The sequence below is a fragment of the Macrotis lagotis genome, chromosome 2 (assembly GCF_037893015.1).
Source record: "Macrotis lagotis isolate mMagLag1 chromosome 2, bilby.v1.9.chrom.fasta, whole genome shotgun sequence".
NCBI classification, from domain to species: domain Eukaryota; kingdom Metazoa; phylum Chordata; class Mammalia; order Peramelemorphia; family Peramelidae; genus Macrotis; species Macrotis lagotis.
Window position 1 is genome coordinate 332,872,677 of NC_133659.1, and position 26,291 is coordinate 332,898,967.

Sequence of the window (26,291 nt, forward strand, 5' to 3'; positions counted from 1 at the left end):
GGAGTGCGCCGGCAGCCTGTCCTGCCCTACTCACTGCTCTCGCTGTCACCCTCACACCTGGCAGCAAGAATTCAGAGCAGTGGCTAGCCCTCTCTAAAGATGGAGCCCTCCTTTTTTCGGGGGGGGGGGCATTTTCTCTGCTCCCTGCTTGTGAAGTGGTGCCACTTCCTTCTGGGGGGTGAAGGAGCAGCATGTGTCCCCCAAATGCTTGTCATCCAGTGCTCATTCAGGGGCTGCAGATTTTAGAGTTCAGTTCAGCCCTTCTTCCCACCTCCAACAGACATCTGACCTCTCCTGTAACTCAAAGGGCTCTGCTGGCCTCTGCCCCTCTTTCCTGGCGGGCCGCTCTTTTCTCCTCAAACCACCCCCCCCCCCCAGTGACCAAAGTGTGCCAGTGAGCCCACTGAAGAAAGCCCCCGTGGCACATGTCCACCTTGAGCGGTTTGGAGTCCTGGCCCTTGGCAGTGCCCATTTGTTCAGTCCAATCCTATATTCTGTGCCCACCCCTCCCATACCCCTATTTAAGGAACCAAAAAGCAAACAGAAGAAATGAAACATAGCCTAACAAAAAAAAAAAAGTTTTCCCGAACTATTTTATCTTCTGCCATCTAGATGGAGATAAGAATGCTGCTTTGAGTTCTGGAATCCTGGGGCCTGTGTTTACATGGGTTAGTTAGCCTCCCTTCACCCCATCAGCAAAGACATGAGCATGGGAATGCCCCTGCTGGCAGGTGGGAAGAGACAGCCTCCTTTCTCTCCCCTTGCCCGCCATGGGCAGCCAGGAGCAGGAGGCTGGGTTGGAACAGGCAGCTCTCTTCCCCGCCTTTGCACACAGACAGGGATCAGGAAGGTACAGTCACCAGATGCCAACGGCTCCCAAAGGTCTCCCTGGCTGCACATTCGGATGCGCTCTGCAAGTTACCTACAAGTGTTTTGTTTTTCTGATACTTGAAATAGCTTTGACAGTTGGGTGGGTGGCTTGTTTTCTCTCTTCTGGGGTGGCCAAGGCGTGGCCCGTGGGGCTCGGGAGCTGGGGGGAGGAAGAGAGGAAACGTCAATGTCTTTTATTATTATTATTGTTGTTGTTGTTGTTGTTATTATTATTACCCAAACCTGGGTTTGATCCTAACCCCGCTTTGTTGAATCGCTGGTTTTCCATGGACACAGAAACTCGACACTTTAAGTGGTGCACTTGCGCGGCAGGCTGGGCCCCCTTTCTCGATTGTTATTTTCCTTGTAGTATAGTGGTACTTCAAATCACTGGTTCACTTAACAAACAAACAAACAAACAATAAAATGTTCAACTCTACTAATGTACAAATAAGCTGAAACGTTGCATTTTATGTGTATTTTTGGCCATAGCAGGTACTGTATTTCTCATGCTGGATTTCACAAAACAAACACAAACAACAGAGGGCGGTGTTTTATTGGATTGTGACAGGTTAAAATCAATAAGGAATTAAGTCGTCGTCATTTCATTGAAATTGAGAGATGATGTAATGCATATAGAAGAGTTTTCTGAAGGGTTTTTTTTTTTGGCTTTTAAACAGCTTATTTTTTGTTTTTTATTTTATTTTATTTTTTTGAAAGATATGATTGTATTATGTGCAACTCAGTTGCTTACATTATAACTACAAACTATTTTTGGGTTCCTGGAAAAAAAAAGAAAAAAAAGACTAATAAATGTGTTTGGCTGCTAAGCATTTAAACCTGTGGTTTCCTGTTTTTTTCTGACAACTTTTTGTTCTCGCCAAGCTGATTTTTGTTTGCTTTTATGGCTTTCCTCTCCTTGTTCTTCACTCCAACCGTAACACCTTCCAGAAACTCAGCCTTGGGGTTTCAAGATGATAAGATGATTTTGTCTCCTTTGCACTGGTTTCATATCTTCCCCTCCCCTCCCCTCTCCCAGCAGTTGCTTTTTGAAAAATAATCAAAGAGAAACATTTTGCCAAAGGGACAGCCAGCCCCCACCCCCCCCAGCAGCCTTTCTCTCTTCTCCCTTTTTTATGTTATCTTTGGAAGAGACAGCGAGGGGCATGAAGAGAGAAGAGGAAGAAGGGGAGAGGAAACCCTGCTGAATATATCTATATCCGGCAACTTTGGCAAGCACTTGGGACCTCGGGGCCAAACCAGTCAGTCTGTCTTGAATGATGAGTCCCTTCTAGCAGCCTATTGGACTCATTCAGAGGAAGAAAAGAGACCCAGGTGTCCTAACCCCCAGCATGGAGAAGACCTCAAGAAACCAGGATCCACTTGGGGCCTTGAAAACAGAAACAAGAGAAAACGGCTCTGGTAGACCAGGAGGCCTCCTCATCACTGTCCTGCCTAGGATGAGGGGTTAGGAGAGACAGCTGTTAGTGCCCCAGTGTGGGCATCCTGAGATGAGATCTCCATAGACCCCCATGGTTCTTTGTCCACGCCCCTCCTATAGACACACATACAGTCACATGTAATTTTTTTTGATATGTGCAATTTCCTGGGCTTAGGGGTTTCTATAAAGAAAGCCACCCCCAGCATTATTATGTACTAGCAAACCCATCAGCTCCAGAAACCACCAAAGACTTAGCTGTCTGGTGAGTCAGGGTTTGAGAGGTTTGGCCACAACCCCAGCCTCATCCACTCACTCCCTTTGGGATTGCCCCCAGGGAGGGGCTTAGCCTCCAAGTCCTCTTTACCATGAAATTTCTGAGAGTGGCCCTTGGCAATCAGCATCCCAATTGGACTTCTTCATTGGGAGGCCCAATGATTTTTTCTTAGCCTTCCCCTGACCTTGGAGACTCTTCCCTGGTCCTGGTTTTTAATGCTGCCTTTCTACTACTTGATTCATTCTCCTCACTCTCCTGATCATCTTTTCTATTCGGTGACTTTAGCCTCTCTCAGAGCTGCAATTAGAGCCTCTCCATGCAGATCGATCTCAAATCTGCATCTCAGCTGCTACAGAATACACACCAAATGCAGCCTGTCTGCTCTCTGCCCTCAGCTGCTACTCCTCCCTCGCCTATTTCTATCCATTATATCTTATCCATTAAGTCATCCAGGATCTCTACCATGCCTCTTTGTGACTGACCCTTCCATCAACACCCAGCCCCATGTCCAATTACTGGACAAACCTTTTTCTGCCTCTCCAATAACTCTTGGACTCTACACCCCTTGTCCTCTCCCATCTCCCCTCTTTCCAATCCTATTCCAACGCCTCTCACAGTCAACACCTAATATTGCCTTATTTCCCATCAGGCCTCATTCCAGCCACATTGGCCTGTTCTCCAGACTGCATTCCATCTCCTGACCCCCATGACTTTGTACAGACCATCCTGCCCCCACTCTTTGATTATCTCTCTTGAAGATTCATGTCAGTCACCACACCACCTCCCAAGGAGAATCTAAGCTCTTTGGTGCAGGGTTGACTTTGTTTTGTCTTTGTCAATGTTTCACACACTGTACATGTTCCATAAATGCTTGTGTGAAATCTCCCTAATGCACAAATTCCTTGGCCTTGGCATCTAAGGCCCTACAGATCTGGCACAAACCTACTTTTTTCAGCCTAATTTCCTACTCCTCATCACATTCTAGGCTATGTTCTAGCCAGACTGGAGTATCTGCTCTTCCTAGATCCCGTTTTATAATCTGTACACTCCCACAGACCATGCATCTTCCACGCGCCTTGCATCATTCCAGACCGCTGGTAGTTTTCTTTTCCTTTGTAGCCCAGATCAAGTTACTCTACTGAGTTCAACTCTCTTAAAATAATTTTCCTCCCCAAATGTTCCTAGAACACTTCATGCTAGATCTTTATTTTTTAAATTTTATTTATTTAAGGCAATGGGATTTAAGAGTGACTTGCCCAAGGCCACACAGCTAGGTCATTATTAAGTGTCTGAGACCGGATTTGAACTCAGGTCCTCCTGATTTCAGGGCCCATGCGCTATCCACTGTGCTGCCTAGCTGTGCCCCCTCCTTCTCTTTCTCCTCTTCTTCCAATTCTTTTTCCTTATCTTCCCGTTCCTCTTCCTTTTTTTCTTTTTTCCCCACTTCCCTCTCCCTTCCTTTGCCTTGGGCCTGGATGCAGGAAGATCCAAGTTCAAATCTCAACTCAGGTATCTATAGCACCTCTGTCTGCCTCAGTCTCTTCCCCTGTAAAATGGAGACAAGAACAGGAGCCATCTCACAACATTACCATGAGGCTCAAATAAGACACTGGTGAGTGGGTGCTTACTGCTTGTTTCCTTTTTATCATACCTTTTACATCTCTCTATTCCAGCCCCTTTGGAATTAGATCGTAAGGGCTTTGAGAGAAGGCACTGTTAGCATTTTCTACCTCTGAGCTTCAGATGCCCAGCACCATTTCTTGAAAGAACTCTGTTGATCTGCTCCAAAAAATGAATGCATGTTAGACCATGCTGGGTGATGACAATTTGATTCTCCAGAATTTCCTATCATACATTTGTGGATGAGCTGGCTCTGTGTGAGCCATAATGAGAGAATTATGGAATAATCTTGTCCTCAAGATGCCTACGATGGAATGTGGAAGATGAAAAAGGGAAGGTGGGTTAAGTGCCTGCCATACTGTGAGTCTATGCCATCTCAGAGAGAATCTGTAAACAAACATTTGGTCTAAGAGTGATAGATATGAAATGGTGTAAGTTAAGGGGGGGGGTCACTGTGGACTAGGAAGGGCAGCTTGGATTTATTTGCTGGCGAGAACCAGACCTGAGTTGGACTTGAAAGGATGGACCCTGGAGTGGGGAGTGAGTGTCCAAAAAGGATGCTGTGAGCCACAAGATTCTTTAAGTTGCCATTTTCCTTTTTCTTCTTGCATCTCCATCTCCCTCCTCAGTTTTCTATATAGTTCACCATTCTACATGATGAAAGAGAAGCTTTTTTTTTTAAGCTGCCTAGGGTATAAGGATGGATGTGATTTGTATTCCTAATTGCACCCTCATGTCTTCTAAGTGGAAATCTCTTAGGATAGGGCCTAATTTATGTTATTTCACTTTTTAAATGTTTTAAAAGTTATCCAAAGTGATTTGATTCAGTGAATCTAGAGACCTATTTGTGCATGGACCTATGAAGACCATCATGGACAAAAGATGCACTTCCTTCGGTGACTTGGCAACTTAGATGGCAGAAGGCATGGTAATGCTATTTAAAATTGACACAATATTTTAAGATTTGTCATGTTTGCTTTATGGCCAACCTCAGGAAGTAAATAGTTGGAATTCCCCACTTCACAGATGGGGCAACTGAGTCTGAGAAATCAAATTTTTCAGTCTTAGTAGCAAATGAAGAGGGAATCAATTCCAGGTCTCCAGGCTTCCAAACCTAACACACGATTCTCTAATGCACGATTCTGCCATGGCATGCTTCACGTCCAGAGAAAAACAACATTAAAAGGTATGTGAGAGGTAGATAGAGGAAGGCCTCATAGAGATGTGAAGGGATGGTGAGTATGTGGGAGGGGAGGGGACACGAGTCTCTTTTTCCATCTGGATAATGATCTCCAGTGGCTCCCTGATGACTTTAGAATCAGAAGTTCCTAGGTTTGGCTCTTAAATCTCCTTCCAACCTGGCCCTTTCCAATCCTGTCCTAAGCTGCGGTCCAACAAACTTGGACCTGCTCGCTGTCCATCACACATGATGCTAAATCTCCCACCCTCAAGCCTGGAATGCCCTCCCTTCTCACTTGTACCCCTGAAAATCAATGACTCTCAAGGTTCTGCACCACTTTCTTGCATTCCTTTTGTTACTGACTTTGTAAGCATTTCTCTGTGTTCCCCATGGAATGGAAGCTCCTTGAGAGCAGAGGATATCTGGTTGTGCTTTTTTCTCCCCAGCAGCCAGCCCAGTGAAGGCCCATAAGAAATGCTTCTGATTGATGGAGCAGCAAGAATGTGCATTGGAAAAGCAGTGGGAACCAAAGAAGGCACCAAAGGGTCGTCAAATTCAGGTCAAAGACGACCAGGGATTCCAGGAGGTGAACAGTGATACCCCCTGTCTCTGAGATGGTTGTCGTCTGTGTGACAGGCTCCTCTTTGGCAGGTCAGGGGCTGTTGGGATGTGTCTGTTGTGTGCAAAAAGTCAAATGGTTCTCTAATAAGCAGAAATGCCAAAAGAGAGAAGTTGGCCCTGGACTTGGCCCGATTCATTAAGAAGAGCTTGGTGGTGCTGCTTTTAACATGCCCTTAGGTGGAGACTGCTCCTTCAAAAATTCTCTCCTCCCTGAACTCCACATGCAGGCAAGTTGAACTTAGAACAAGCACTGGGATCTTCCGAGTGGCTGCTCTTGGTCCCTCTGCCCGGAATGTCTCCCTCCCTCCTCTTTGCATCCATCCTTTCAAATGTCTTCCATGAAGTTTTGTCAGTCTCACCTTTGACTCCAAAGGCCTGACCCCCTAGGTCTACTGCCCTTCCCCTTGAACTTCAATTAGGATTCTGCTAGAGTTAGAAGGAGCCTTGGAGTGCATTTGCTCCAAGCCCTTCATTTTATGAGGAAACTGAGGGCCCAGGGAAGCCAGATGTCACACAATAAGGCCTAGATGCGAACCCTGCATCCATTCCCATGCATCAAACTGCTCCCTAACCTCTCTGAGCCTCCGTTTCCTCTTCTATAGAATGAGAGTAAGACTAGAGGCTCCTTCCAGCTTTGTGATCCTGTTCCTTTTTGTTTCATTTTTGCTTTTTTTACTTCAATTTTATTTTTAGTTCCAAATTCTTTTCCTTTCCATTGAAAAGGCAAGAAAAACAAAAGTCAATGCAAATTGTGTGAGTTGTGCGAAACAGCCATGTTGGGGGGGGTAGAAGGGGGAAAGAGAAAAAGAGAAGAGAGGGAACACAGTTGTCCATTTGGGAGAGATTGTATATTTTATCATGAATTTGGTGCCAGATGTGTGATTCAGTGAAGAGCATGGCCTCCTTCCCCCCAAGCCTGGCCAGTTACTAGGGCAGTGGCCTTTGCCCCTGTCTCTCAGGCCCCAGCTCCTCACTTGGCCTGGGGCCGGCCCTGTCCTTACTGTCCCGGTGAACCTCTGGATGCCTGTCCAGGTGGCACCTGCCTCCCAGGCTGGACGGCCCCCGCCATGCCCCCGCCATGCTGGCAGGTGCCAGCACACCACGGCCACCCCCCGTTCAGTCTCCGGGCGGCCGCTGTGGTCCCCCCGGAGGGTCTCGGCCAGGTGGGGGAGCTTGGGAAACAACGAGGCCACGTTCGGTGACGGTGCCTGGACCGGGGGCAGCCGGGGGCGGCCGGGGGCCGGGGGCGGCCGGGGGCCGGCGCCCGATGGGGCCGGGGCCCTGGAGCCCCGTGTCAACGGTTCGGCCGCCACCCTGGGCGCCTTTTGAGCAGATGGGACATTGTCCAGATCCTTGGGGCACACGCTGTCCGTCCGGGCTAAGGAGGCTGGTGGCGGTGGCACGACTTGGCGGTGCCCGCTTCGGGGGGCCCGCATGTGCCCGGCCCCGGGGGCACGGCCCAGCGCCTGGCGCAGAGACGCTGGCCGCGGGGTCACGGGCTCCGGGGCCGCAGCGCCGGGCAGGCCCGAAGCGCCCGGGGATCGGCCCCAGCCGCCCCGGCATTCGTCTCTACAAGGCTGCTCGCGGCGGCCCGGCCCGGCCCCGCCCCCGGCCCCGCCCCGGCCGCCCCGCCCCCGGCCCCGCCCCAGCCGCCCCGGCATTCGTCTCTACAAGGCTGCTCGCGGCGTCCCGGCCCGGCCCCACCCCCGGCCCCGCCCCGGCCCCGCCCCAGCCGCCCCGGCATTCGTCTCTACAAGGCTGCTCGCGGCGGCCCGGCCCCCGCCCCGCCCCGGCCCCGCCCCAGCCGCCCCGGCATTCGTCTCTACAAGGCTGCTCGCGGCGGCCCGGCCCCCGCCCCGCCCCCGGCCCCGCCCCGGCCGCCCCGCCCCCGGCCCCGCCCCAGCCGCCCCGGCATTCGTCTCTACAAGGCTGCTCGCGGCGTCCCGGCCCGGCCCCACCCCCGGCCCCGCCCCGGCCCCGCCCCAGCCGCCCCGGCATTCGTCTCTACAAGGCTGCTCGCGGCGGCCCGGCCCCCGCCCCGCCCCGGCCCCGCCCCAGCCGCCCCGGCATTCGTCTCTACAAGGCTGCTCGCGGCGGCCCGGCCCCCGCCCCGCCCCCGGCCCCGCCCCAGCCGCCCCGGCATTCGTCTCTACAAGGCTGCTCGCGGCGGCCCGGCCCCGCCCCCGCCCCGCCCCCGCCCCGCCCCCGCCCCGGCCGGCCCCGCCCCGGGGAGGCGGCGTGGGGGCGGGGAGCGCGCCGCGGGGCACGTGGCGCCAGAGGCCCCGCCCCCCGCCGGAAGTCCCGCCCCCACGTCGCGAGCCGCTCCGCCGGCCGCACGCGCGCCGCCGACATGGCGGCCGGGGAGCACGCCTCGTACCGCTCGCCGCTGGCCGCGCGCTACGCCAGCCCCGAGATGGCCTTCCTCTTCAGCGAGGCGCACAAGTTCCAGACCTGGAGGCTCCTGTGGCTGCTGCTGGCCGAGGCCGAGCAGGTAACGGGCCGCCGGCCAATGGGCGCCCGCCGGGCGGCCGCGTGACGCGCGCCCTCCAATCGGCGCGCGAGCCCCCCGCCACGTGCGCGCGGCCTCCGCCGGCTGCCCCCCGTGTCCGGGACGGCGGCGTGGCGGCCGCCCCGAGCCCCCAGACGGGGGCAGGTGCCGCCTGCGCACGAATGCTGGGGGGCAGCTGGTGCGTGGGCCCCCCCAGCCCAGCGTGCCCACGACACTGCCCTTGGCCTTCTGGGGCCAAGGGCAGCACCGCGTGTCCGTATCCAGGCGCCCGCGGCCCCTCACCCCGCCCGCCCCCTTTCGCCTCTTGCACCTCCTCCAGGACCAGAGAAGGACCTCAGAGACACCCCGACTCCCCCGCTCACTCCCCCGTGTTCCAGGGGGAGAAACTCCGCCTGGCGAGGGAGCTCGGGCGGGGTCCCAGCCCGCCCCTTCCCCTCCAGCCAGCGCCCCTGCGCCCCTCTCCCCCACTACAGTGACCTCCTCCTGGGCTCCAGGGGGCTGGTTTGCTTTGATTTTGTGGGATTTGCCCATAACCGGCCTCCCTGCTCTCTGCCCCTGGATCCTGCCCCACCAGGTCCCCAGGACTTTGGAGCCACCCACAGTGCCCCCCGTGTGCCCTCGCCCACCCTCATCACGTGACTTCATGCTTCTCCCTCTTGGCCTCCTGCAGAAACTGGGCCTGCCGATCACGGAGGAGCAGATCGAGGAGATGAGGCAGAACCTGAACAACATCGACTACAGAATGGCTGCAGAGGAGGAGAAGCGCCTGCGCCACGATGTGATGGCTCACGTCCACACCTTTGGCCACTGCTGCCCGAAGGCGGCTGGCATCATTCACCTGGGGGCCACGTCTTGCTATGTCGGAGATAACACCGTAGGTGTCTCCGGGGCACTCCAGCCGCTGGGCCTGGTTGGGGTTGCTGGATGCTTTTTTCTTGCCCACGTGGATAAATCTGTGGCCAGGCAGTCAGAGGCTTTAGAATTGTCCAGCCTTGGTGCCCCTCCATTTTATGGAAAGGATGGGGGGCAGGGACTTGGCCAAAGTCACCCAGGGAGTGATGCCAGTGCTAGTAGAAGGAAGAAAGGCAAGAGGCTTTTTTCCCCAAAATTAAAAAAAATCATTTTTAGCATTTTTAAAAACTTCAGTTCCAAATCCTCTGCCTCCTCTCCCACACCCAAAGGCAAAGCAATAGAATAGCAACGATCATGTGAAATCATTTTCCTATTAGCCATTTTTCCCAGAAAAAGCCAAGAAACATAAAGGAAATGAAAAATGATAGCTGAGGACTCTGCCCTACAGTTCTCTGGAGGTGAAGAGCATTTTTCATCAGGAATCCTTTGGGATTGGTTCAGGAGCCAGGGTGATGGGCATTACAACCTTGCCAGCACTGGGCCAGTCGCCTCCCGCTTCTCCTCCTTTCATTGTTCATCAGTTCATTTGGTCTTCCTGGGTTTTTTGAACCTTCCCCCTCTTTGTTTTCCACATCACCGTATACCCGAGCCCCTCCCCAGGTGACCAGCATCCCCTCCATTTAAAAGTTTGGATGCGAATCTGCCCATTGCACCTGTCTCTGTCACCGGGAAGTTTTTCTCCCCTGGCTCCTGACAAACCCTGGCCTCTTTGCTTTCCCATCAAGTCTTGCCCACCTGCCTTTATTGGTGTAGGGATCAGAGGACAGCATCAGGTTGCAGGGGTGGGTGAGTCCTGCTCAGAGCTGCCCAGCAGAATCCCAGCTCCCTGGGCTGTCCCGACAGTTCCTCTGGCCTGAGATTGGTCACGATTGCCCAGAGGCTGCAGAGTGGGTGTCCGCTCACATCTCTGGGATTCCCATGTGCTCACAGATGGGCTGTCTTGACCAGGGTCAGTGGCATTTTTTTTTTAATTTTTTGCAACGCAATAGGATTAAGTGATTTGCCCAAAGCCACACAGCTATGTCATTTTTAAGTGTTTGAGGCTGGATTTGAACTCAGGTCCTCCTGACTCCAGGGCCAGTGCTCTATCCCCTGCACCACCTGGCTGCCCTCTCAATGGCATTTTTAGAAAAGCATTTTGAGCACAATATTTTACTATAATTTGTTTCCTATGTATTTTAACTTTGGTGGTTCAAACTGTTATTCCAGAGACTGGGAGGGGGTCTGTTCTGCCCCTTCCCCTCCTACTCTCTAGGTTGTAGGAAACCTAGGTTCCTTGTTATGAGCTTGGGTGAGGTCATTCTCCTCTCTGGGCCTCAGTTTCCTCATCTGAAAAGTTGACGATCCCCATTCCCATTTAGTTGTAACTCATGTAACATCCCTTTTAACTTGATTGTATCTATTTGAGATTCAGTTATCTGTGGAAAGAGATGAGCCTTGTGAGGCTCAGGAGGAGTGGGGGGCCAGGGCCTGACATGACCACTTTGGTCCTCCATCTGGTGATGGGGGTGGTCTCCCCAGCTCTCAAGAGTCATCTGCATTGAAATAAAAAGAAAGGGGTGAGGTCTGAGGTTTTGGTCTACTGTTTGCCCAGAAGTGAAAAGTGCTCCACTCCCCCAGAGTAGGGAGTGGCACTGCCCCCAACTGTGGCAGGTGCCCACTGTCCTGCCCTCTTGATGGGTGGCCTCCTATGTGCTTTTATTGGCAGGACCTGATTACTCTCAAGAAGGCTTTTGATCTGCTGTTACCAAAGGTAAGGAGGTAGAGGCACCTACTTCTCCTCTAGAGCCTTTGAGGGTGAGGGTTCATGGAGAGGGGTGATCCAAGGGAGAGAGGAGAGAGGAGGGAGGGCCCGTCCCTGAAGGACGGGCTAAATTAAATAAGTCTTTTAATAATAGTCTCCTGGAGCCTCCTTCACTCCTGATGAGAAAGCTTCCCAAGTGGGGTCTCAATAAAGGGCTGCCCTAAAGCAAAAGGCTGGATGAGGGGGCTCCAGTGCAAGATTTAAACTGTCACATGTGCTGGGTGGGAGGTCACTGGTGACTGGGCCTTGGACCCAGGTCCTAGCCATCGGCCCACTTCTAGGCATCTTTGTGGGGTTCGGGGGATGCCAGGGCTGCAGGCCTGGGCTCTGATCAGACCATTCGTCCCTCTCTCACCCTTGCCCCAGCCCCAAACTCCTCTCGGTGGACTGGGGGGCAGCCACATGGGTGAGCTGCAGGAATGCAGTACACGCTGACCTTGCAGCCCAACATCTGATCTCTTTCTTCTCTCTCCCTGCCCCCTCACAGCTGGCCAGAGTCATCTCCCGCCTGGCAGACTTTGCCACAGAGCATGCCAACCTTCCTACCCTGGGCTTCACACACTTTCAGTAAGTAACTGGAACCCTCTGGGGCTTTGACCTTTAAAGTGGCTCCTGCCTCCGCTTCCCTGAACTCACCTCAGGGTCCCCTGTCAGACCATAACCACTTAAACATTGGGTGAGCTGAGTTGGATTGAAGCCTCTTGTGTTCTTCTTACCTCAAAAATGGGGACAGTAATATTGTTGTGAGGCCCAAATGGGGATTTCTGGGCTTTACCAGTCTTAGAGCATGTATGCATCTTTGGCTTTGACATTTTTGGGAGTGCTGCCTTCAGGTCAAAGAGGGCTTAGCTGAGATCTGCTTGGCTCCAGAAGGAAGACTGGGAACAGTGGGTGAGAGTGGAAGAGAACCAGAGAGGGCCAACTGTCCACCCCCGCCCCGAGCCATCCATCCAGAAGTCATTTTGGCTGCTTTAGAAACCGTTGGTTCCCTCTCCTTGGAAGTCTTTGGAGAGAAGTTGGATGGCCCCACTGTGATAAGTCAGAGCCCCACTCCCCGTGGCGGGGATGCTCAGGCTCCTCCTGGGATGCCAGGGATGCTGTGGATCATTCAGATAGGCCAAGGCCAAGAAGAGCAGTCGGAGGGGATCTGGACTTGTCTTCAGAAAAGACCTGCAGAGATTGGGCCAGCCCTTCCCTTGCAATCACTTGGCATGGATGTAGAGCACACAAGCTCGTCAAGCAAAGCATAACAGGGAGCCTCTTGCCTGCTGTGCTTAGTGCGTGTTGGTGACTGGATGGGAACAGAAAGACCTTGTTGTCCTGCTTGCCAACCTCAGAGAGAAGTTCAGTTTGGGTCTGCTTCTGGGCTCCATGTTAATGGAGAGCTTCCCATTCCAGGGAGATAGCTTTCATGCCAACTGAAAACCACCCTGTGCTGGTGACATTCATGTGCTCACCAGTGTGGTCAGGGTACCCATGTCTATGAATAGCATTGCAGCAGCTGCGAGGACACAGCCAGCCATGGCGGGATGGGGGATGCCACCACCTCGCTGGCGCCCGTGTTCCCACAGATAAGGTGTCCTGGAGAAGGTGTCCAGAACATTCTCCATGAGCAGAATGTGGGTGCCTGGGGACCCTCTCCTGCCCTCTGCCTCAGGCTGCCTTCATAGCTGATACTAACATTACAGTGAGGTTACCATCCTGTGCCTCTGGCTGAATGCTGGCATTTGCTCTTGTCAGAAGAAATCCTTGGGGTTGAAGAGATCATAGATTCTCTGCATCAGCCCTGTGAGAGTAGAGACATGACCCGTTATGTCATGTAGCTGTGGAAGGATGCTTCAACATCCATGCATCCCTGGCATCCTCACAAGAATTCTGTATCAAGTGACCTTGGCTGAGTGTCTGATCACCTCAAGTCCTAAATCTACATAGCAACCCACATCCAAAGAGGGACTTCCCTCCTCTGCGAATTCCCATTCCTTCCCCCATCAGTGGGAAAGTAGCGCTGGTGGTAGGGGTTGGACATGTTCTTTTCCTGGCCTTTTGAGAATCATTACGGTCCCATCTTTGGTGTCTTCCTCCTCTTCAGATCATTGGTAGTCTAATCCCTGACAATTGTGACCCTTTGGCAAGGATCCCCAGGATGTGCCCTTGGACCGATTCATCTGCTTTTCCCATCTTTGTTCTTTTAAGGGTCCTTATTGAGTCCTTTCTAAGCACCATGGGGGCTTATTGAGGTTCAAGCAAGATGGCCCCACTGGTGTTTTTTAAACTTTTTCCTCAGTTACATGTAAACAAAAATTTTTTATATTTTAAGAAAAATTTGAATTCCAAATTCTCTCCCTCCTTCCTTCCCCAGCCCTTATTGCCCACTTTCTAGGATAGTCAAGAAAGCATGTTATAGAGATCCTACAAATCTGGTGTCTCTTTCACTGGCTTTAGGGGCCCTCACCAGGCTTTCTTTAGCCTTTTCCCTTTGTTGCTTCTGTTTTAGGAGACTCTCCCACTGCCTGTAGTTTTCTCTGTGAGGTCTGACAGATGTTTCTGTTAAAGGCCTGGGGGGACCCGGCTTGGAGCCTGGGCCACCTGACTTCCACTTCTGCTTCAGACACTGAGCAACTGGCTTACCCTGGGCAAGTCACTTTACTTCTGTAAAATGGGGGAAATGATAGCACTGGCCTCCCCAAGATGAGGGGACTCTCAAATGAGATAATGTGGTAAAGCTCTCTACATGTAACTGTTGGCAGTGTAGCACCAATAGCTAATCCCTCCCTGTCCCATTTTTTTGTCTCAAGTTTGTTTGAGTAAGTCAGCTTGGAGTGGTTTTTATTGTAAGCCTCTTTTCTTTTTCCTTCTCCTTTCTCCTCTTCTTCATCTCTCTCCAAGAAGCTATTGTGCTGATTCAGGACATGACTGCCCATCAGCGGTGATATTTGTGATGCCATTTTGTGCTTGCCAGGGCTTCTCTTGAAGCTTCCCTTGAAGCAAGTATAGTCTACAGCAAGTCTTTGTCTCTTCCTTTTTCCTTTTCCTGATCCTTTTTTTCCCAATATTCTTTACTAGATGTGCCTTTTCCCATATTTACATTGAAGTCACCAAGAATCAAGGGCTCAGAAGCTCAGGTTCATAGCATAGGAGGGTGGTAGCGATTGGAACCAGGAAGAATGTTTGTCCATCATTATTGATGAAGACCACAACATCAGGGAGGTCATGCCATGACAAGTATGTGGGGATTTGAGTGAGGGGAGCTGTGCAAAGTCACCAACCTCAGTTTCTCCTCCAGAGTCATTTGGGTCCAGTGGCCAGGTAGGAATCAGGACACCTGGAGATGGCCCTAGATGACAGGCAATCAGGGTTAAGTGACTTACCCAGAGTCACAAAGCTAGGAAGAAAAGTGTCTGAAGCTGGATTCAAACTCCCATCCTCCTGACTCTATTCACTGTACCACGTGACTGCCCTGTTGGGACCAGGAAAGGCTTCATTTCAAAGGCAGAGTAAGGAACGACCAGCACCTCTGGTGGGAGGGCTGCTGAGCATCCATCTTTGGCCTGTCCTCCAGCTCTCACCTGTGACTCTAAAAAGCTGTAGCAGTGCAGTGGCCATACCTTGGTAAAGCCATCTTGGCAGACCTATTGGTGAGTTAGGAGGATGCCCACCCCAAGCATATGAAGGCCTTCCCTAGGCAGAAGGACCCCAGGTGAGAACAATTTCTTCCATTGGTCATGAAGGCAGTTGAATGGAGCCAGGAAGGCTCTGTGGAATGCTTAGAGACCAGTCAGACATCAGAGATGCCAAGGTCAGCCACAGTATCCCAGGCCCTTGCTTGTTTGTCATTGGACTCCAATGTGTCAGGGAGACATGAGTGTTCAGCTCACATGCAAGTCAAGATATTACCCCATTCCTCAAAAACAAGACCAACACCAACAGATTGTGCACTGTGTCCTGAAGAAAGTGAGGGCTTCTCCCAGATTGATTCTTTGAGGAGGGAGGGAACCCATTTCTTAAGCACCCATCAGAGGCAGTAAGGGACCATGATCAGATGAATGCTTAAGACAAATCACTGTAGAGCTTGTTTGTGGGATGGATCAGAGTAGGAAGAGAGTGGAGGAGGGAGAGAAAAATGAAGGGCTAATCCACTGGTCTGGACAAGGTGATGCAGACCACCTGCAGGGTGGCAGCTATATGGACACAAGAGATGTGGTGGAGACAGAGTACTGGCACTTGGAGAGACTGTGGATTGAGAGCGAGTTAGGCATCAAGGATGATACTGATCTGATAAATCTAAGAGCCTGGGAGGGTGATAGTGCCCTCAGAAGAGATGGAGCAGTTGGGAGGAAGGGTTGGCTTGAGAGATAGATGAATGCGTTCTATTTTGAAGCAGGCCAAGCTGGAGCTGTCTAGGGGACATCCTATCTGAAATATCTCAGGGAGTTGGCGCTCTGAAATGAAACGGTGCACCAATCTTGAGTTCTTTGACCAGCAAAAAACTTGTTCTCAGCCACAGTGAAAGGACGAAAGACACGACCCTCTTTTCGTAGGAACAAAAGACCACTTTATTGAGTATCCTTTACCTCTATATATCTTCCCAGTGCCCATGGACAGCACAAACATAACTCATGAGTTAATCAGCGGGAGCCAAACATACAAAAAGATCATAAAGTTGTCTGTTTAAATTCTTAGCATACTTCCTTATCTTTACAGTCATGGTATATATCCTGTTGTCTCAGGATGAGCTGCCTCTTGGGCAAACACAAAAGTAGGAGAATGAAGACATCCTGAGATACCGAGTCCAGCAGTATTGTGAAACAACAGAAGGGCAGGAGGGTCTTGGAGACCTTTGTCCTTGTTTTCTCACAGCTGTGGTCCTCAAGGATCACTAACAGTGCTCATGGAGGGAGATGAGGTGTGGTAGATAGTCAGATGTGGGGGTGCTGACTTCAAGATAATATGGGAGTTGGGGCACCTCGGAACACCAGCTCTGGAGTCAGGAGAGCCTGAGTTCAAATATGACCTCAGACATTAAATAGTTGGGTGTCCTTGGGTGAGTCACTTAACCCCATTGCCCTACCAGAAAAAGATATGGGAGCAAAATTTTAAAAATAGAATATGGGGAAATTACAAGGTCGGTAACTGAGAAAGTTGAATCTGAGAAGAAGTGAGCCCAGGGACAAAGGTTTGAGGGGCATGGGGAACGAGAGTGCCCAGAAGCAGAGAGGTCAAGAAGAAGACAGAGGGACAGAGAAAATACCCATCAGATTTCATGGTTAAGAGCCTTGACTGTAAAGAAAACAAAACCCAATTGGAACTGCTGGAGGACCAGGCCATGCCCCTGGCCATTTGGGGAAAAAGAACAGTGAAGGAGAATATGCCCCAAATTCATGACAGAGAGTGTGCTCTCCCCATCAAACTGCCACAGAAATCCTAGGCAGAGCTGCAGAAATATTTGTAAAATTCATATAGAGGTACAAAATTTCTCTCTTGTCAAGGGAAATCACGAAGGAAAGGAGAAGCAAAGGGGAATGGAGCTTCCTGACTTGAGTGCTCCAAATCCTTTGGTTTTTGGCAAAAAACCCAGACCGGTCATTGTTGACCAGGCCAGGGGGTGGATAAAGCCCAAAAGAACTCTGTTCTTGATAAGAGCTGCTGGTCAATACCATTCCTGGGTCCTCTGTCCAAAGAGATCATAAAAGGGGGGAGAGACCCATGTGGACAAAAAGAGTTACAGCAGCTTTTTGTAGTGGCGAAGAGCTCGTCAATTGGGGAATGGCTGAACAAGTTGTGGGATATGGAGGTCATGGAGCACCATTGTTCCATAAGAAACCATGAATTGGAAAGACCTGCATGAATTCATGAGGAGTGAAATGAGTAGACCCAGGAGAACACTGGACACAGCTACATTGTGAGAAGGATCAACCATGATGGATGCCGTTCCTCTCAACAGCTTAGTGATCAAAGAGAACCCTGAGAGATCTGTTATGGAAAATGATAACCACATTCGGGAAAAAACCAACCAAAAAAGCACTCTGGAGTCTGAATACAGAACAAAGCATGCTATAGTCACTTTTTAAAAGTGTCTCTCATGTTTTCTTTATCTTTCTCTCCCTTAGTTCTAATTCCTCTTTTAAAACATGACCAATATGGAAATATATTAGACACAATTATGTATGTACAACTTTTACCAGATTGTTCACTGCCATGGGGAGGGGGGAAGGGTAGAAAAATGGGGAGGGAACTCATAGACTTGCAAATGGAAGAATGCTAAAAACAATACCTTTGCCTAAAATTGGAAAAAACATTTAAATTAAAAAATAATAAGACCTGCTGGGCATCCAGGAATGCAGGTTGTAGTCTTAAGGTTGGCTGTTTCCATTTTATTTACAGATCTGCATTCTCCCCTCCTGACCCCACCCCAATTGAGAAAGCAAAGGAAAAAACTTTACAAACTTGTGTAGCCAAGAAAAACGAATTCCCACATTGGTCATACTTCTCTTCCCCCCACCCCCCCATTAAATGGCTCCTTCTGCTCTGAGGTTGTGACCTCTCTTCAAGGAGGGGAGAAGGGCACCTTTCATCAGGGGCCTTTGGAGCCGGTCCTAAGACAGACGTTAGCTTACCTTTACCAGCAACAGGAAAATGGGTGAATTTTTCTCCTTCTCTCCTCCCTAAACTGGTAAAGCAAGAAAAATAGGACCTATTGCAAACCTGTATATAAATAAATGTAAATAGATTCCTTTCCGGCCTATCTCCTCCTACCTCACCCAGATATTTGTCCATGAGTCTCATTCCCTCTCTATTAGGAGATGAATCCCTGGAATTGTGGTCAGACATAATGATGGTCCAGATTCTCAAGTGGGTTTTTAGATTACGGTTGTTGGGATGGCACAGTGGATGGAGCACCAGCCCTGAAGTCAGGAGGACCTGAGTTCAAATCTGGTCTCAGACACTTAAATAATTACCTAGCTGCGTGGCCCTGAGCAAGTTACTTAACCCCACTGCTTTGCCAAAAAAAATCATTGGAGAGTACGGTTGTTATTGTGTGTATCTGTTGTGCTGGTTCTGCTCCCTTCCGCCTTCAGCAGTTGAGACAAGTCTCTTCATTCTTAAGCATGAATGAAATGGATTTAAGTAAGAATTCATGTGTAGGAGAATGTGTTTTTATCAGGGTAGAGTCTAATTTATAGAAAGCAAATATGTAAGATCAAAAGCCCTTCCCAGCAGTCCCATGGTAAAAAGATGAACAAATAAATTCTCAAGAGAATTTCAACAACTACCTGAAAAATGATTCCATGCGGTTTGACCTCACATCAAGTTGTGAGACGAAGTTGACAAAAGACATGTTGAAAAGGTTTGGGGAGCATGGGCACACTGGTGCCTACGGGATGGAGCTGTCCAACCATTCTGGAAACACAGCCGTCCCCTGGGAGGAGGAGCTGGGCTGATCCAGGGAAATCAAATTTGCCTATTGGATGAACTTAGCATTTATGTGTTCATCTAAGTCCCTGATGAGAATGGTGATGAGCGTCGCTTTGTGGAACGAGCCCTAGGGCTCCTCCCCTGGAAACCATGAGGTGGGTATGGGAAAGGGCACTGTGTGCTGGGAAGCATTCAGCCAGTTCCAAATCCCTGGAGCTGGAGGATGCCCGCCCTCAAGTATGCCTTGGGGAAAACCGGCAAGTCTCCAGTCCTCGGGAGCAAGGCCGGATACTTAGTAGGATACTTAGTAAGACTCAGAGATACTCATTGACTGACTGAAAGAACCCTCATGGGTTCTTGGCAATTGTCTTGCTCTTTCTCTGTTTTACTAGGCCTTGGCTTGTGGCACCATCTTGAACTGTGTTTCAATTGTCTTCAGGCCTGCCCAGCTGACCACAGTAGGGAAGCGTTGCTGCCTCTGGATCCAGGACCTGTGCATGGACCTGGAGCGCCTTACGCGGGCCCGGGATGACCTGCGCTTCCGAGGAGTGAAGGGCACCACGGGCACGCAGGCCAGCTTCTTACAGCTCTTTGAAGGAGATCACCAAAAGGTAGCTGAGCTAGAGGGGGGACTGGGCCAGCGATCCAGAGGGAGCCACCTCTGAGCAGGAGGAGAAGATCCAGACAACCCACTGCCCCTTTCTCTCTACCCCTGCACTATGGGCACACTCCACAGGAGTCCTTGAGAGAGCTCTTGTTTTTTCCCCCAAGGTGGAAGAACTTGACCGGATGGTGACAGAGAAGGCAGGATTTCAGCGGTACGTAGGAGGTTCCAGACACAGGCTAGACAGCCGTTATTGGGGTGGGGCGGCTGTGGGCCACTGGGACAGCCCAGTCTCAGGGAGATGTCCAACCCATCCTCTTTCCTTAAGCTAATTTATAACCAGGCTCCTTCCCCCTGGGGCCTGGAATGATGGCTAGTGAGTCACCCACAACCTGAAGCTCCAGCTTCTAGTTCTCAGGTCCATCCTGGCTGGGCAATCCTAGACAAGTCACTTCCCCTCTGTGGGCATCTCTACAACTTGGTGCCCTCCAAGCTTAGACACCCCTGGAGCAGGTCTGAGGAGGCCAGTTCAGGGTCCTCCCTGAGGGTGTGGCCCCGAACCAGCCCCTGCCCGTCTGTCCAGAGCATGTGCCACCAGAGCCCCTGTGGGAGCAGCCCCATCAGGGAAGTAAAAAGAAATCTTTTTTTTTTTTTTTGAAGAAAACTGACTCTCAGACCCATGGAGCCTAGAGCTGAAATCAGGACACATGGGTCCAAATCTGGGCTCCTCCCAGAGATGATGTGGCACAAGATAGGGCTGGCAGAGTTGTCAATCAGGGAGCATTTAGTAAGCACCTACTGTCTTCCAAGTCCCAGGCCATATACTGGGCATGTTGGGGGAGCTCTGTCTATGTCTCTGTTACGGAGAGTGTTCGAGGGTTCCTTATGGCCCGTGGTGGGGCCTCCTGCCTTGGCCAGACACTGCGGGGAAGCCCAGAACAGTGCCCAGTTCACTCTCAAGGTCTTCTGTGCTTCTTTGCAGAGCCTTCATCGTCACAGGACAGACATATACACGGAAGGTGGACATCGAGGTGCTGTCTGTGCTAGCCAGTCTGGGGGCGTCTGTACATAAGGTCTGTGGGGTTTGTGGACCCCCTGAGTCCGGGCTCAACCCTTGTCCCTAGTCTTCCAGCATAATCCTGACTCCCCAGTCCCCAGTGGGTGTTCTTGGGCATTCAGAGCCTCCTCAGGAACACATGGCAAAGACAGGTCATATCCATGGTGCTTGGTCAGCCAAGTGTTATGGATTAACTTTCTCATTCATTTCTTTTTTAAAGCATATTTTGCTTTTGTTTCACTTAAATTTTTTTGATGTATCTCCCCCCGCTACCCCAACTGTTCCTTTAGAACAAATCCTGTTTAAATAGGAGAAAGCTAATTCGGCCAGAGAAAGTCTGACCTTTTAGGCAGTGTTCTCTAGCCATCCGTGGCCCCCCACTCCTGCAGAGTCTCCCCCCTTTGTTGGCCCATCTGGGTCCCTTTGCTTTAGTTCCCCACATTTACTTGGATCCCTTTCTCTTGGTTCCCCCCGCAGCCCCTCAAACACACAGGTCAGTTTCCCCCCACCTGCCCCAGAAAGGCAGGGAGTCGGGGAGTGCATTTCTGGCATTCACAATTCTCTGAACAAATACCCCCCTTGTGATTTAATTTATAGAGGAATCCCCAGATAAGGAAGCTCCTTCTCAGTATTTGAACCCATACCTTCTCAATTCTGAGACTGGCTCCTCCATGACCTTGTTCTCCATGGACCTAGGGTCCAAGGTTGGCCAGCTCTGCACCATCTTCAAAAGAGGGTCCACCTGGTGTGAGGAGGTGCCAACTTTTGTCCCTGTCTCAGAACTCTGGAGGCCATTTGAACCCATCTTCCCTTTTACAGATGAAGAAACTGAGGCTGGGAGAAGTTTGAGTGACTAGCCCAGGGTCAGGTAGTGAGGATGGAGTTGCTAATTGAACCCAGGGCCACAGCCTCCACACAGAGGCAGGTCAGTCTGGCCCCCTTTCCACACCAGGTGTCTTGTTTGTTTGGAGGAGCGATAGCCCAAAAAAATCTCAACTCCATTGAACCTAAAGGACCAGGGGACACATTTACCCTCATCCCCCCCACAGAACACCAGGGAAGGGTCAGGCCCCTCCAGAGACAGGTAGGGGCTCAGGATACCCGATCCTTTTGCTTCTTTCAGATCTGCACTGATATCCGCCTCCTGGCTAACCTCAAGGAACTAGAGGAGCCCTTTGAGAAGCAGCAGATTGGTGAGTGTCGGGGCTTTGGGGTGGGGGAGGGGAGGCCCACCTGGGGAACATTTCAGAGTGGCTTCCACCAAATGGATTGTGTTTGTGTTCTAAGGGGTCCTAAGCTAACTCAGCCCTGGCCTGAGAGCCAAGGTCTCGGTGGCTGTGAGATTCAGGAGTGGGCTGTTGGTGGGTAGCATTGCCCAGAACTCTTTAAGAGCAAGGTCTCCAGGCCCCCAGGCTCTTGTATTGGGAAGATCTGGCTGGGGGCCAGGGAGCTCTTTGGTCTGAGCCCCACCTGAACTTCTCCCTGGGTAGGGAATGCGGCCCCTTGCTGCTGTGCCAGACTGGGGAGGGTGACATCTGGGCCCATTGCTGATCAAACAATGGGCAGACCAGGGTTGAGTTGATGGTTTGGACTTTTCTTTCTGTTCCTCCATGTCTGAAGCACCCATTCAGATGCCCATGGCAAATGGGGCCCTCTGGCCTAGTTACTCTTCACAGGCTGTTTAATTAAAAGCCTGTGGATTCTGAACCCTATCCTCGTCCCACGCCCCTCTTGGTTATGCGGGGGCTCCTGGTCTGGGTCATGTGGGGTCACTATAATGAATGATCTTGTTTATATTGAGTGACCTCCGGGATATTTGGCCTCTGGTCTGGTTGCAGAATGGCCATCCCCCTGCTTGCTTCTTCAGTGCCTCCTGACCAGGAGCTGGTGGGCAGGATTGGAGCCTCTGTTCAGGGGAAAGTCCCTCCCGTGGGGCCTCGCATCTCCCCTGGCTCCTGGTTTAGGTGTGTCTGGGCCAGCCATCAGCACCCCCAACTCTTGAGAGACTCAACCTTAGTCACTGTGTCCTTTGGGGGCTGAAGCCAGTGGGAGCCGGTTCCCCGGCTGCTTGCCTGCCCGCAAAGGGGCCTGCCACAGCCATGCCAAGCCAGGATCTTTCTTGGCCCTCAGTAGCCACGGGGAGTCATAGCTAGTCACGTGGGAGGTTGGTCTGCTGGACACCCTGAAACATGGCTACTCAACTTGTGACAGTGAAGCGAGGGCAGGCCCTCCTTCTCTCCTGTCTGAGAGAAGGTGCTTTGGGGACTCAGAGCCCTTGCCTCTGCTCCTCAGCTGAGGGGGCCACCTCTTATCAGTCTTATCAGTGTTCTCGATGGAAGGCCAGACCCCCCCCACTGCCCTGACCTCCCTTTTCTTCCATTGTTGTGGAGGCAGGCTCCAGTGCAATGCCGTACAAGCGAAACCCCATGCGCTGTGAGCGCTGCTGCAGCCTGGCCCGCCACCTGATGACGCTTGTCATGGATCCGCTACAGACGGCCTCTGTGCAGTGGCTGGAGCGCACACTGGATGACAGTGCCAACAGGTTTCCAACTCACTTTTTCCCTAGGGGTTTGGGGGTGCCAGGGGGCAACAGGCAGTGGTTGTGGTGGCTCTCAGGGGCTGGGCCACAAGACTGCATTAACGTGGTGGTTTTTCTCCAGGCGTTTGTGTTTGGCAGAAGCCTTTCTCACAGCAGACACCATCCTGAACACGCTGCAGAACATTTCTGAGGGGCTAGTGGTGTACCCCAAGGTAAGAGGCCCCAGTAGGGAGAGGAAATTTGGAGGAGAGGAAGGGAGGAGAAAATCCAAGCTCCCCCAGAATCCCGGGCAGCAGCCCAGGAGGAGAGCCAGGCTCGAAGGCTGCCTGCTCCCCACTGGGTCAGGACTCCCCCCCCCCCGAGGCTGTGGCTGAACCAGTGGGTACCCACCCCTGTAGCTTTCATTGAGGCAGAACATCTGTTGCTGGTGCTGAGGTCTGGGTTTGGCCCATCCCGGGAAGGGAGCCTCGGGTCAGGGCCCACTTCAGATCAAGGCTGACTGCGTCTGGAAACCAGACCCCTTCTTCCCTTGCTGTCCCCAGCCCAGAGAACCCCTGCTCTGGTCCTCTGGGAGGACCCTCCTCTCAGGCGAGTATCCTTATACGGCCTGTTTGTCTCCAGATGTACCTGCTACATTTCCCATCCCTTGGTGCCAGGATTGAAGAAGGGAGGGAAGGAGGGAAAGAAGGCCCGTGGCCAGTGTGCTGCCCACAGCCCCTCTCTTAGACCAGTGCCTCTCCCGCCTTCCCACAGACAGGCCTGCCCTGGTGTTCACCCCCTTTATGTCTCTGTTGGCACTGGGGTGGCATTAGCACCAGCCTCTTGTATCCGTATCTGACCCTGGCGCTGCCCGGCCTTAGCGACAGCACCTGCTTCATTTTCTCTTTTAGTGGCTGCCAGGAGGGCCCTTACAGTTGGAGGGGGGTGATCACCAGACACCCTAGGAGAGCTGTCATCAGGACACCAGGGTAGTCTTCAGAAGGAGACCCCAAGGCCATCCATGGCTGGGAATACACCTCAGACTCACTCATTCTCCCTCTCCAGGTCATTGAGCGTCGCATTCTGCAGGAGCTGCCTTTCATGGCTACAGAGAACATCATTATGGCCATGGTGAAGGCAGGAGGCAGCCGCCAGGTGTGTGGCCCTTGGGCCGCCCCTCCCCTGGGCCCTTTCCCTGCGGAGAAGGAGGGAGGTGCAGGAGCACGGGTCGGGTGACTTTCTGAGATGGGGAGTGAGCTGGGGAACGTTGCCTGAACGGTGGCCAGGTGGGTGGGAGGAGAGGATCTTGGAGCAGGGTGAGCCCGTGTCCCGTGCCACCCAGCGGCTTCTCAGTAGATCCACCATTTGTCTTTGTCCTCCCAGGATTGCCACGAGAAAATCAGGGTGCTCTCTCAGCAAGCGGCAGCGGTGGTGAAGCAGGACGGGGGCGATAACGACCTCATTGCCCGCATCCAGGCCGAACCGTACTTTGGCCCCATTCACGCACAGCTGCAGCATTTGCTCGATCCTTCCTCTTTCACTGGCCGTGCTGCCCAGCAGGTGATGCCTGTCTTTTGTGGGGTGGGCACAGTCCCCTTGGGGTGGGGGTCTTGGCTTCCCCTGCAGGACCTCCCCTTTCTTCTGCTGTGGGCTGGATGTGCTTGGGGGAGGAGGGAGAGGAAGGGGAGGAGGAAAGAGGTCTCTGAACCCGCCTGCCTGGCGATGCCCGCTCGGTGATTTCCAGCCTCGGTGCTGGGCCGCTCAGTCCGTGGGCACTGACGCCTTCTTCCTGCCTTCCCGGCTGGGGCAGGTGGAGAAGTTCCTGAAGGACGAGGTGCGGCCGCTCCTGGAGCCTTACCGGAGTCAGATGGACGTGAAAGTGGATCTGAACCTTTAAGCTGAAAAGTGAGGGAGAAGGAGAGCAAAGAAGGAAACCCAGCAGTTTGTGGAGCTACTTGGGAAGGGCGCGGCGCCCACCCCTAGGCGGCTTGTAGGAGGGCTTTCCCATTTCAGATCTGATCGCTACAAAAATAAAAATCTCCTCCATCATCATTTGTTCATTCCTGCAGTAACCCTGTTTTGAGCACCTGCTGTTTACCCAGCCAACAGCCCAAGGGACAGTCCAGGGTGCCGCGGGGTGGGAGGGGAGAGTTGTGAGGACCAGATGCGAGCTCCGCGTAGGAGGTAAATGCCACTGGAAATAAATACGAAGTTGGGGGCTCCGTGGGGCCTTCTCCTCTGGCTCACTTTGAGTCTGGAAGGGGTTCCACCAGGAGCTGGGGGGGTGGGTCTGTGGGCACAGTGAGGATAAGGCTCGGGGGGAGCCGTCTGCTCAGGATGGTTTGGGGGCCGACCCCGGCAACATAGTCGAAGGAGGCCTGAATTGGGAGCCAGTAAAGCCGGGGAGCTTGGGTCACTGCCCCTTGGGGGTTCCTTAGGCCTGTTGCCAGGGCTGCCATCTCTGCCCTGCAGGACTCACTGCTTCTAAAAGAGCATCTGGGGAACCAGGGAAGTGGGAGCAGGGCTGAATCGGGGGCTGGGGGTGCGAGGCCCCCAGTGTTGCCCTTGAAGTTCCACAATTCCCCGAGGTTTGGAGCCAAGTGTAGCAGCAGGGACAGCGAGGGTGGGCTCAGGCTGGCCCACCAAGCTACTCCCAGACCGCAGGCTGGGGATGGGCACGGGCCTGGCACTGGGGAGGTGCAAGATGGAGGGGTCAGGAAGCCTGGCATCTGTGCAGCATGGGGTGGTGGCCCCCAGGGTTTCCTCGTCTCGTGCCAGGCTCCGGCTTTGGTTTCCGGGGCCGGGCCGCCTCACTCCTCGGAGGGCACCTTGGGCAGGTAAGACCCCTGCGGCCACGCGTGGATGGTGCTGAGGCCCGCTCCCTGGCATCGCCCTGGCATCACCCTGGCATCCTGCGGGGCTGCCCCAGGCGGCCCGGGCGCTAAGGAGAAGGGAGGAGGCGAGGCGGCTGAGTCTGCCTTTGAGGTGCTGAGTTGGTGGTTGGGGGTGCCCCGTGGGGGCTGGGGGCTCCCCACTCCACTCCATCCCCCTCCCCTAATAAACTCCCTGGTCCCCTCCCTGCCCCCCCAGAGTAAGGCCCTCCATGCCAGACCCCCGCCCTACCCCTCCGCTCTGAGGGGTGGGCAAGGGAGGCAGACACCCCTGGTGCCCGGGGGTGCAGGGGGGTCCAGAGCGCCCCCAGAGCGGGAGGCCGCGGGGCAGGGCCCGCGCCGGCAGGCGGCGTCACGGCGCGCGCCCGAACCGGACAGAACTACAGCTCCCAGCGTGCCCCGCGGCCGCGCCCCGCCCCCTGCCCGCGCGTGCGCCCTGGCGCCCGGCCCCGCGCTGACGGAGCGCAGCCCAGGGCCCCGAGGTGGAGGCGCCACGGCCGGCCCGCGGGGAGCAGCCAGGTACGGGGGGCGGCCAGGTGCGGGGCGGGGGGCGGCCAGGTGCGGGGGGCGGCCAGGT

At 53.0% G+C, this 26,291-nt stretch overlaps 1 protein-coding gene across 2 annotated transcripts; it reads left to right on the forward strand.

Moving 5' to 3' along the window:
* The first annotated feature begins 8,321 nt into the window (after positions 1 to 8,321).
* Positions 8,322 to 24,891, forward strand: ADSL (adenylosuccinate lyase). 2 transcript variants are annotated; one of them, XM_074226994.1, is made up of 13 exons: positions 8,322 to 8,497; positions 9,186 to 9,389; positions 11,136 to 11,180; positions 11,719 to 11,798; positions 19,084 to 19,255; positions 19,416 to 19,462; positions 20,231 to 20,321; positions 21,429 to 21,498; positions 22,700 to 22,847; positions 22,966 to 23,056; positions 23,889 to 23,978; positions 24,207 to 24,383; positions 24,634 to 24,891. In XM_074226994.1, the coding sequence occupies exons 1-13, from the start codon at positions 8,357 to 8,359 to the stop codon at positions 24,718 to 24,720; spliced, it is 1,443 nt and encodes a 480-aa protein (XP_074083095.1). In that variant the 5' UTR covers positions 8,322 to 8,356; the 3' UTR covers positions 24,721 to 24,891. The 2 variants fall into 2 exon arrangements, with proteins under 2 accessions (XP_074083095.1, XP_074083096.1); XM_074226995.1 differs by lacking the exon at positions 8,322 to 8,497 and adding an exon at positions 8,588 to 8,693.
* The last annotated feature ends 1,400 nt before the right edge of the window (positions 24,892 to 26,291 follow it).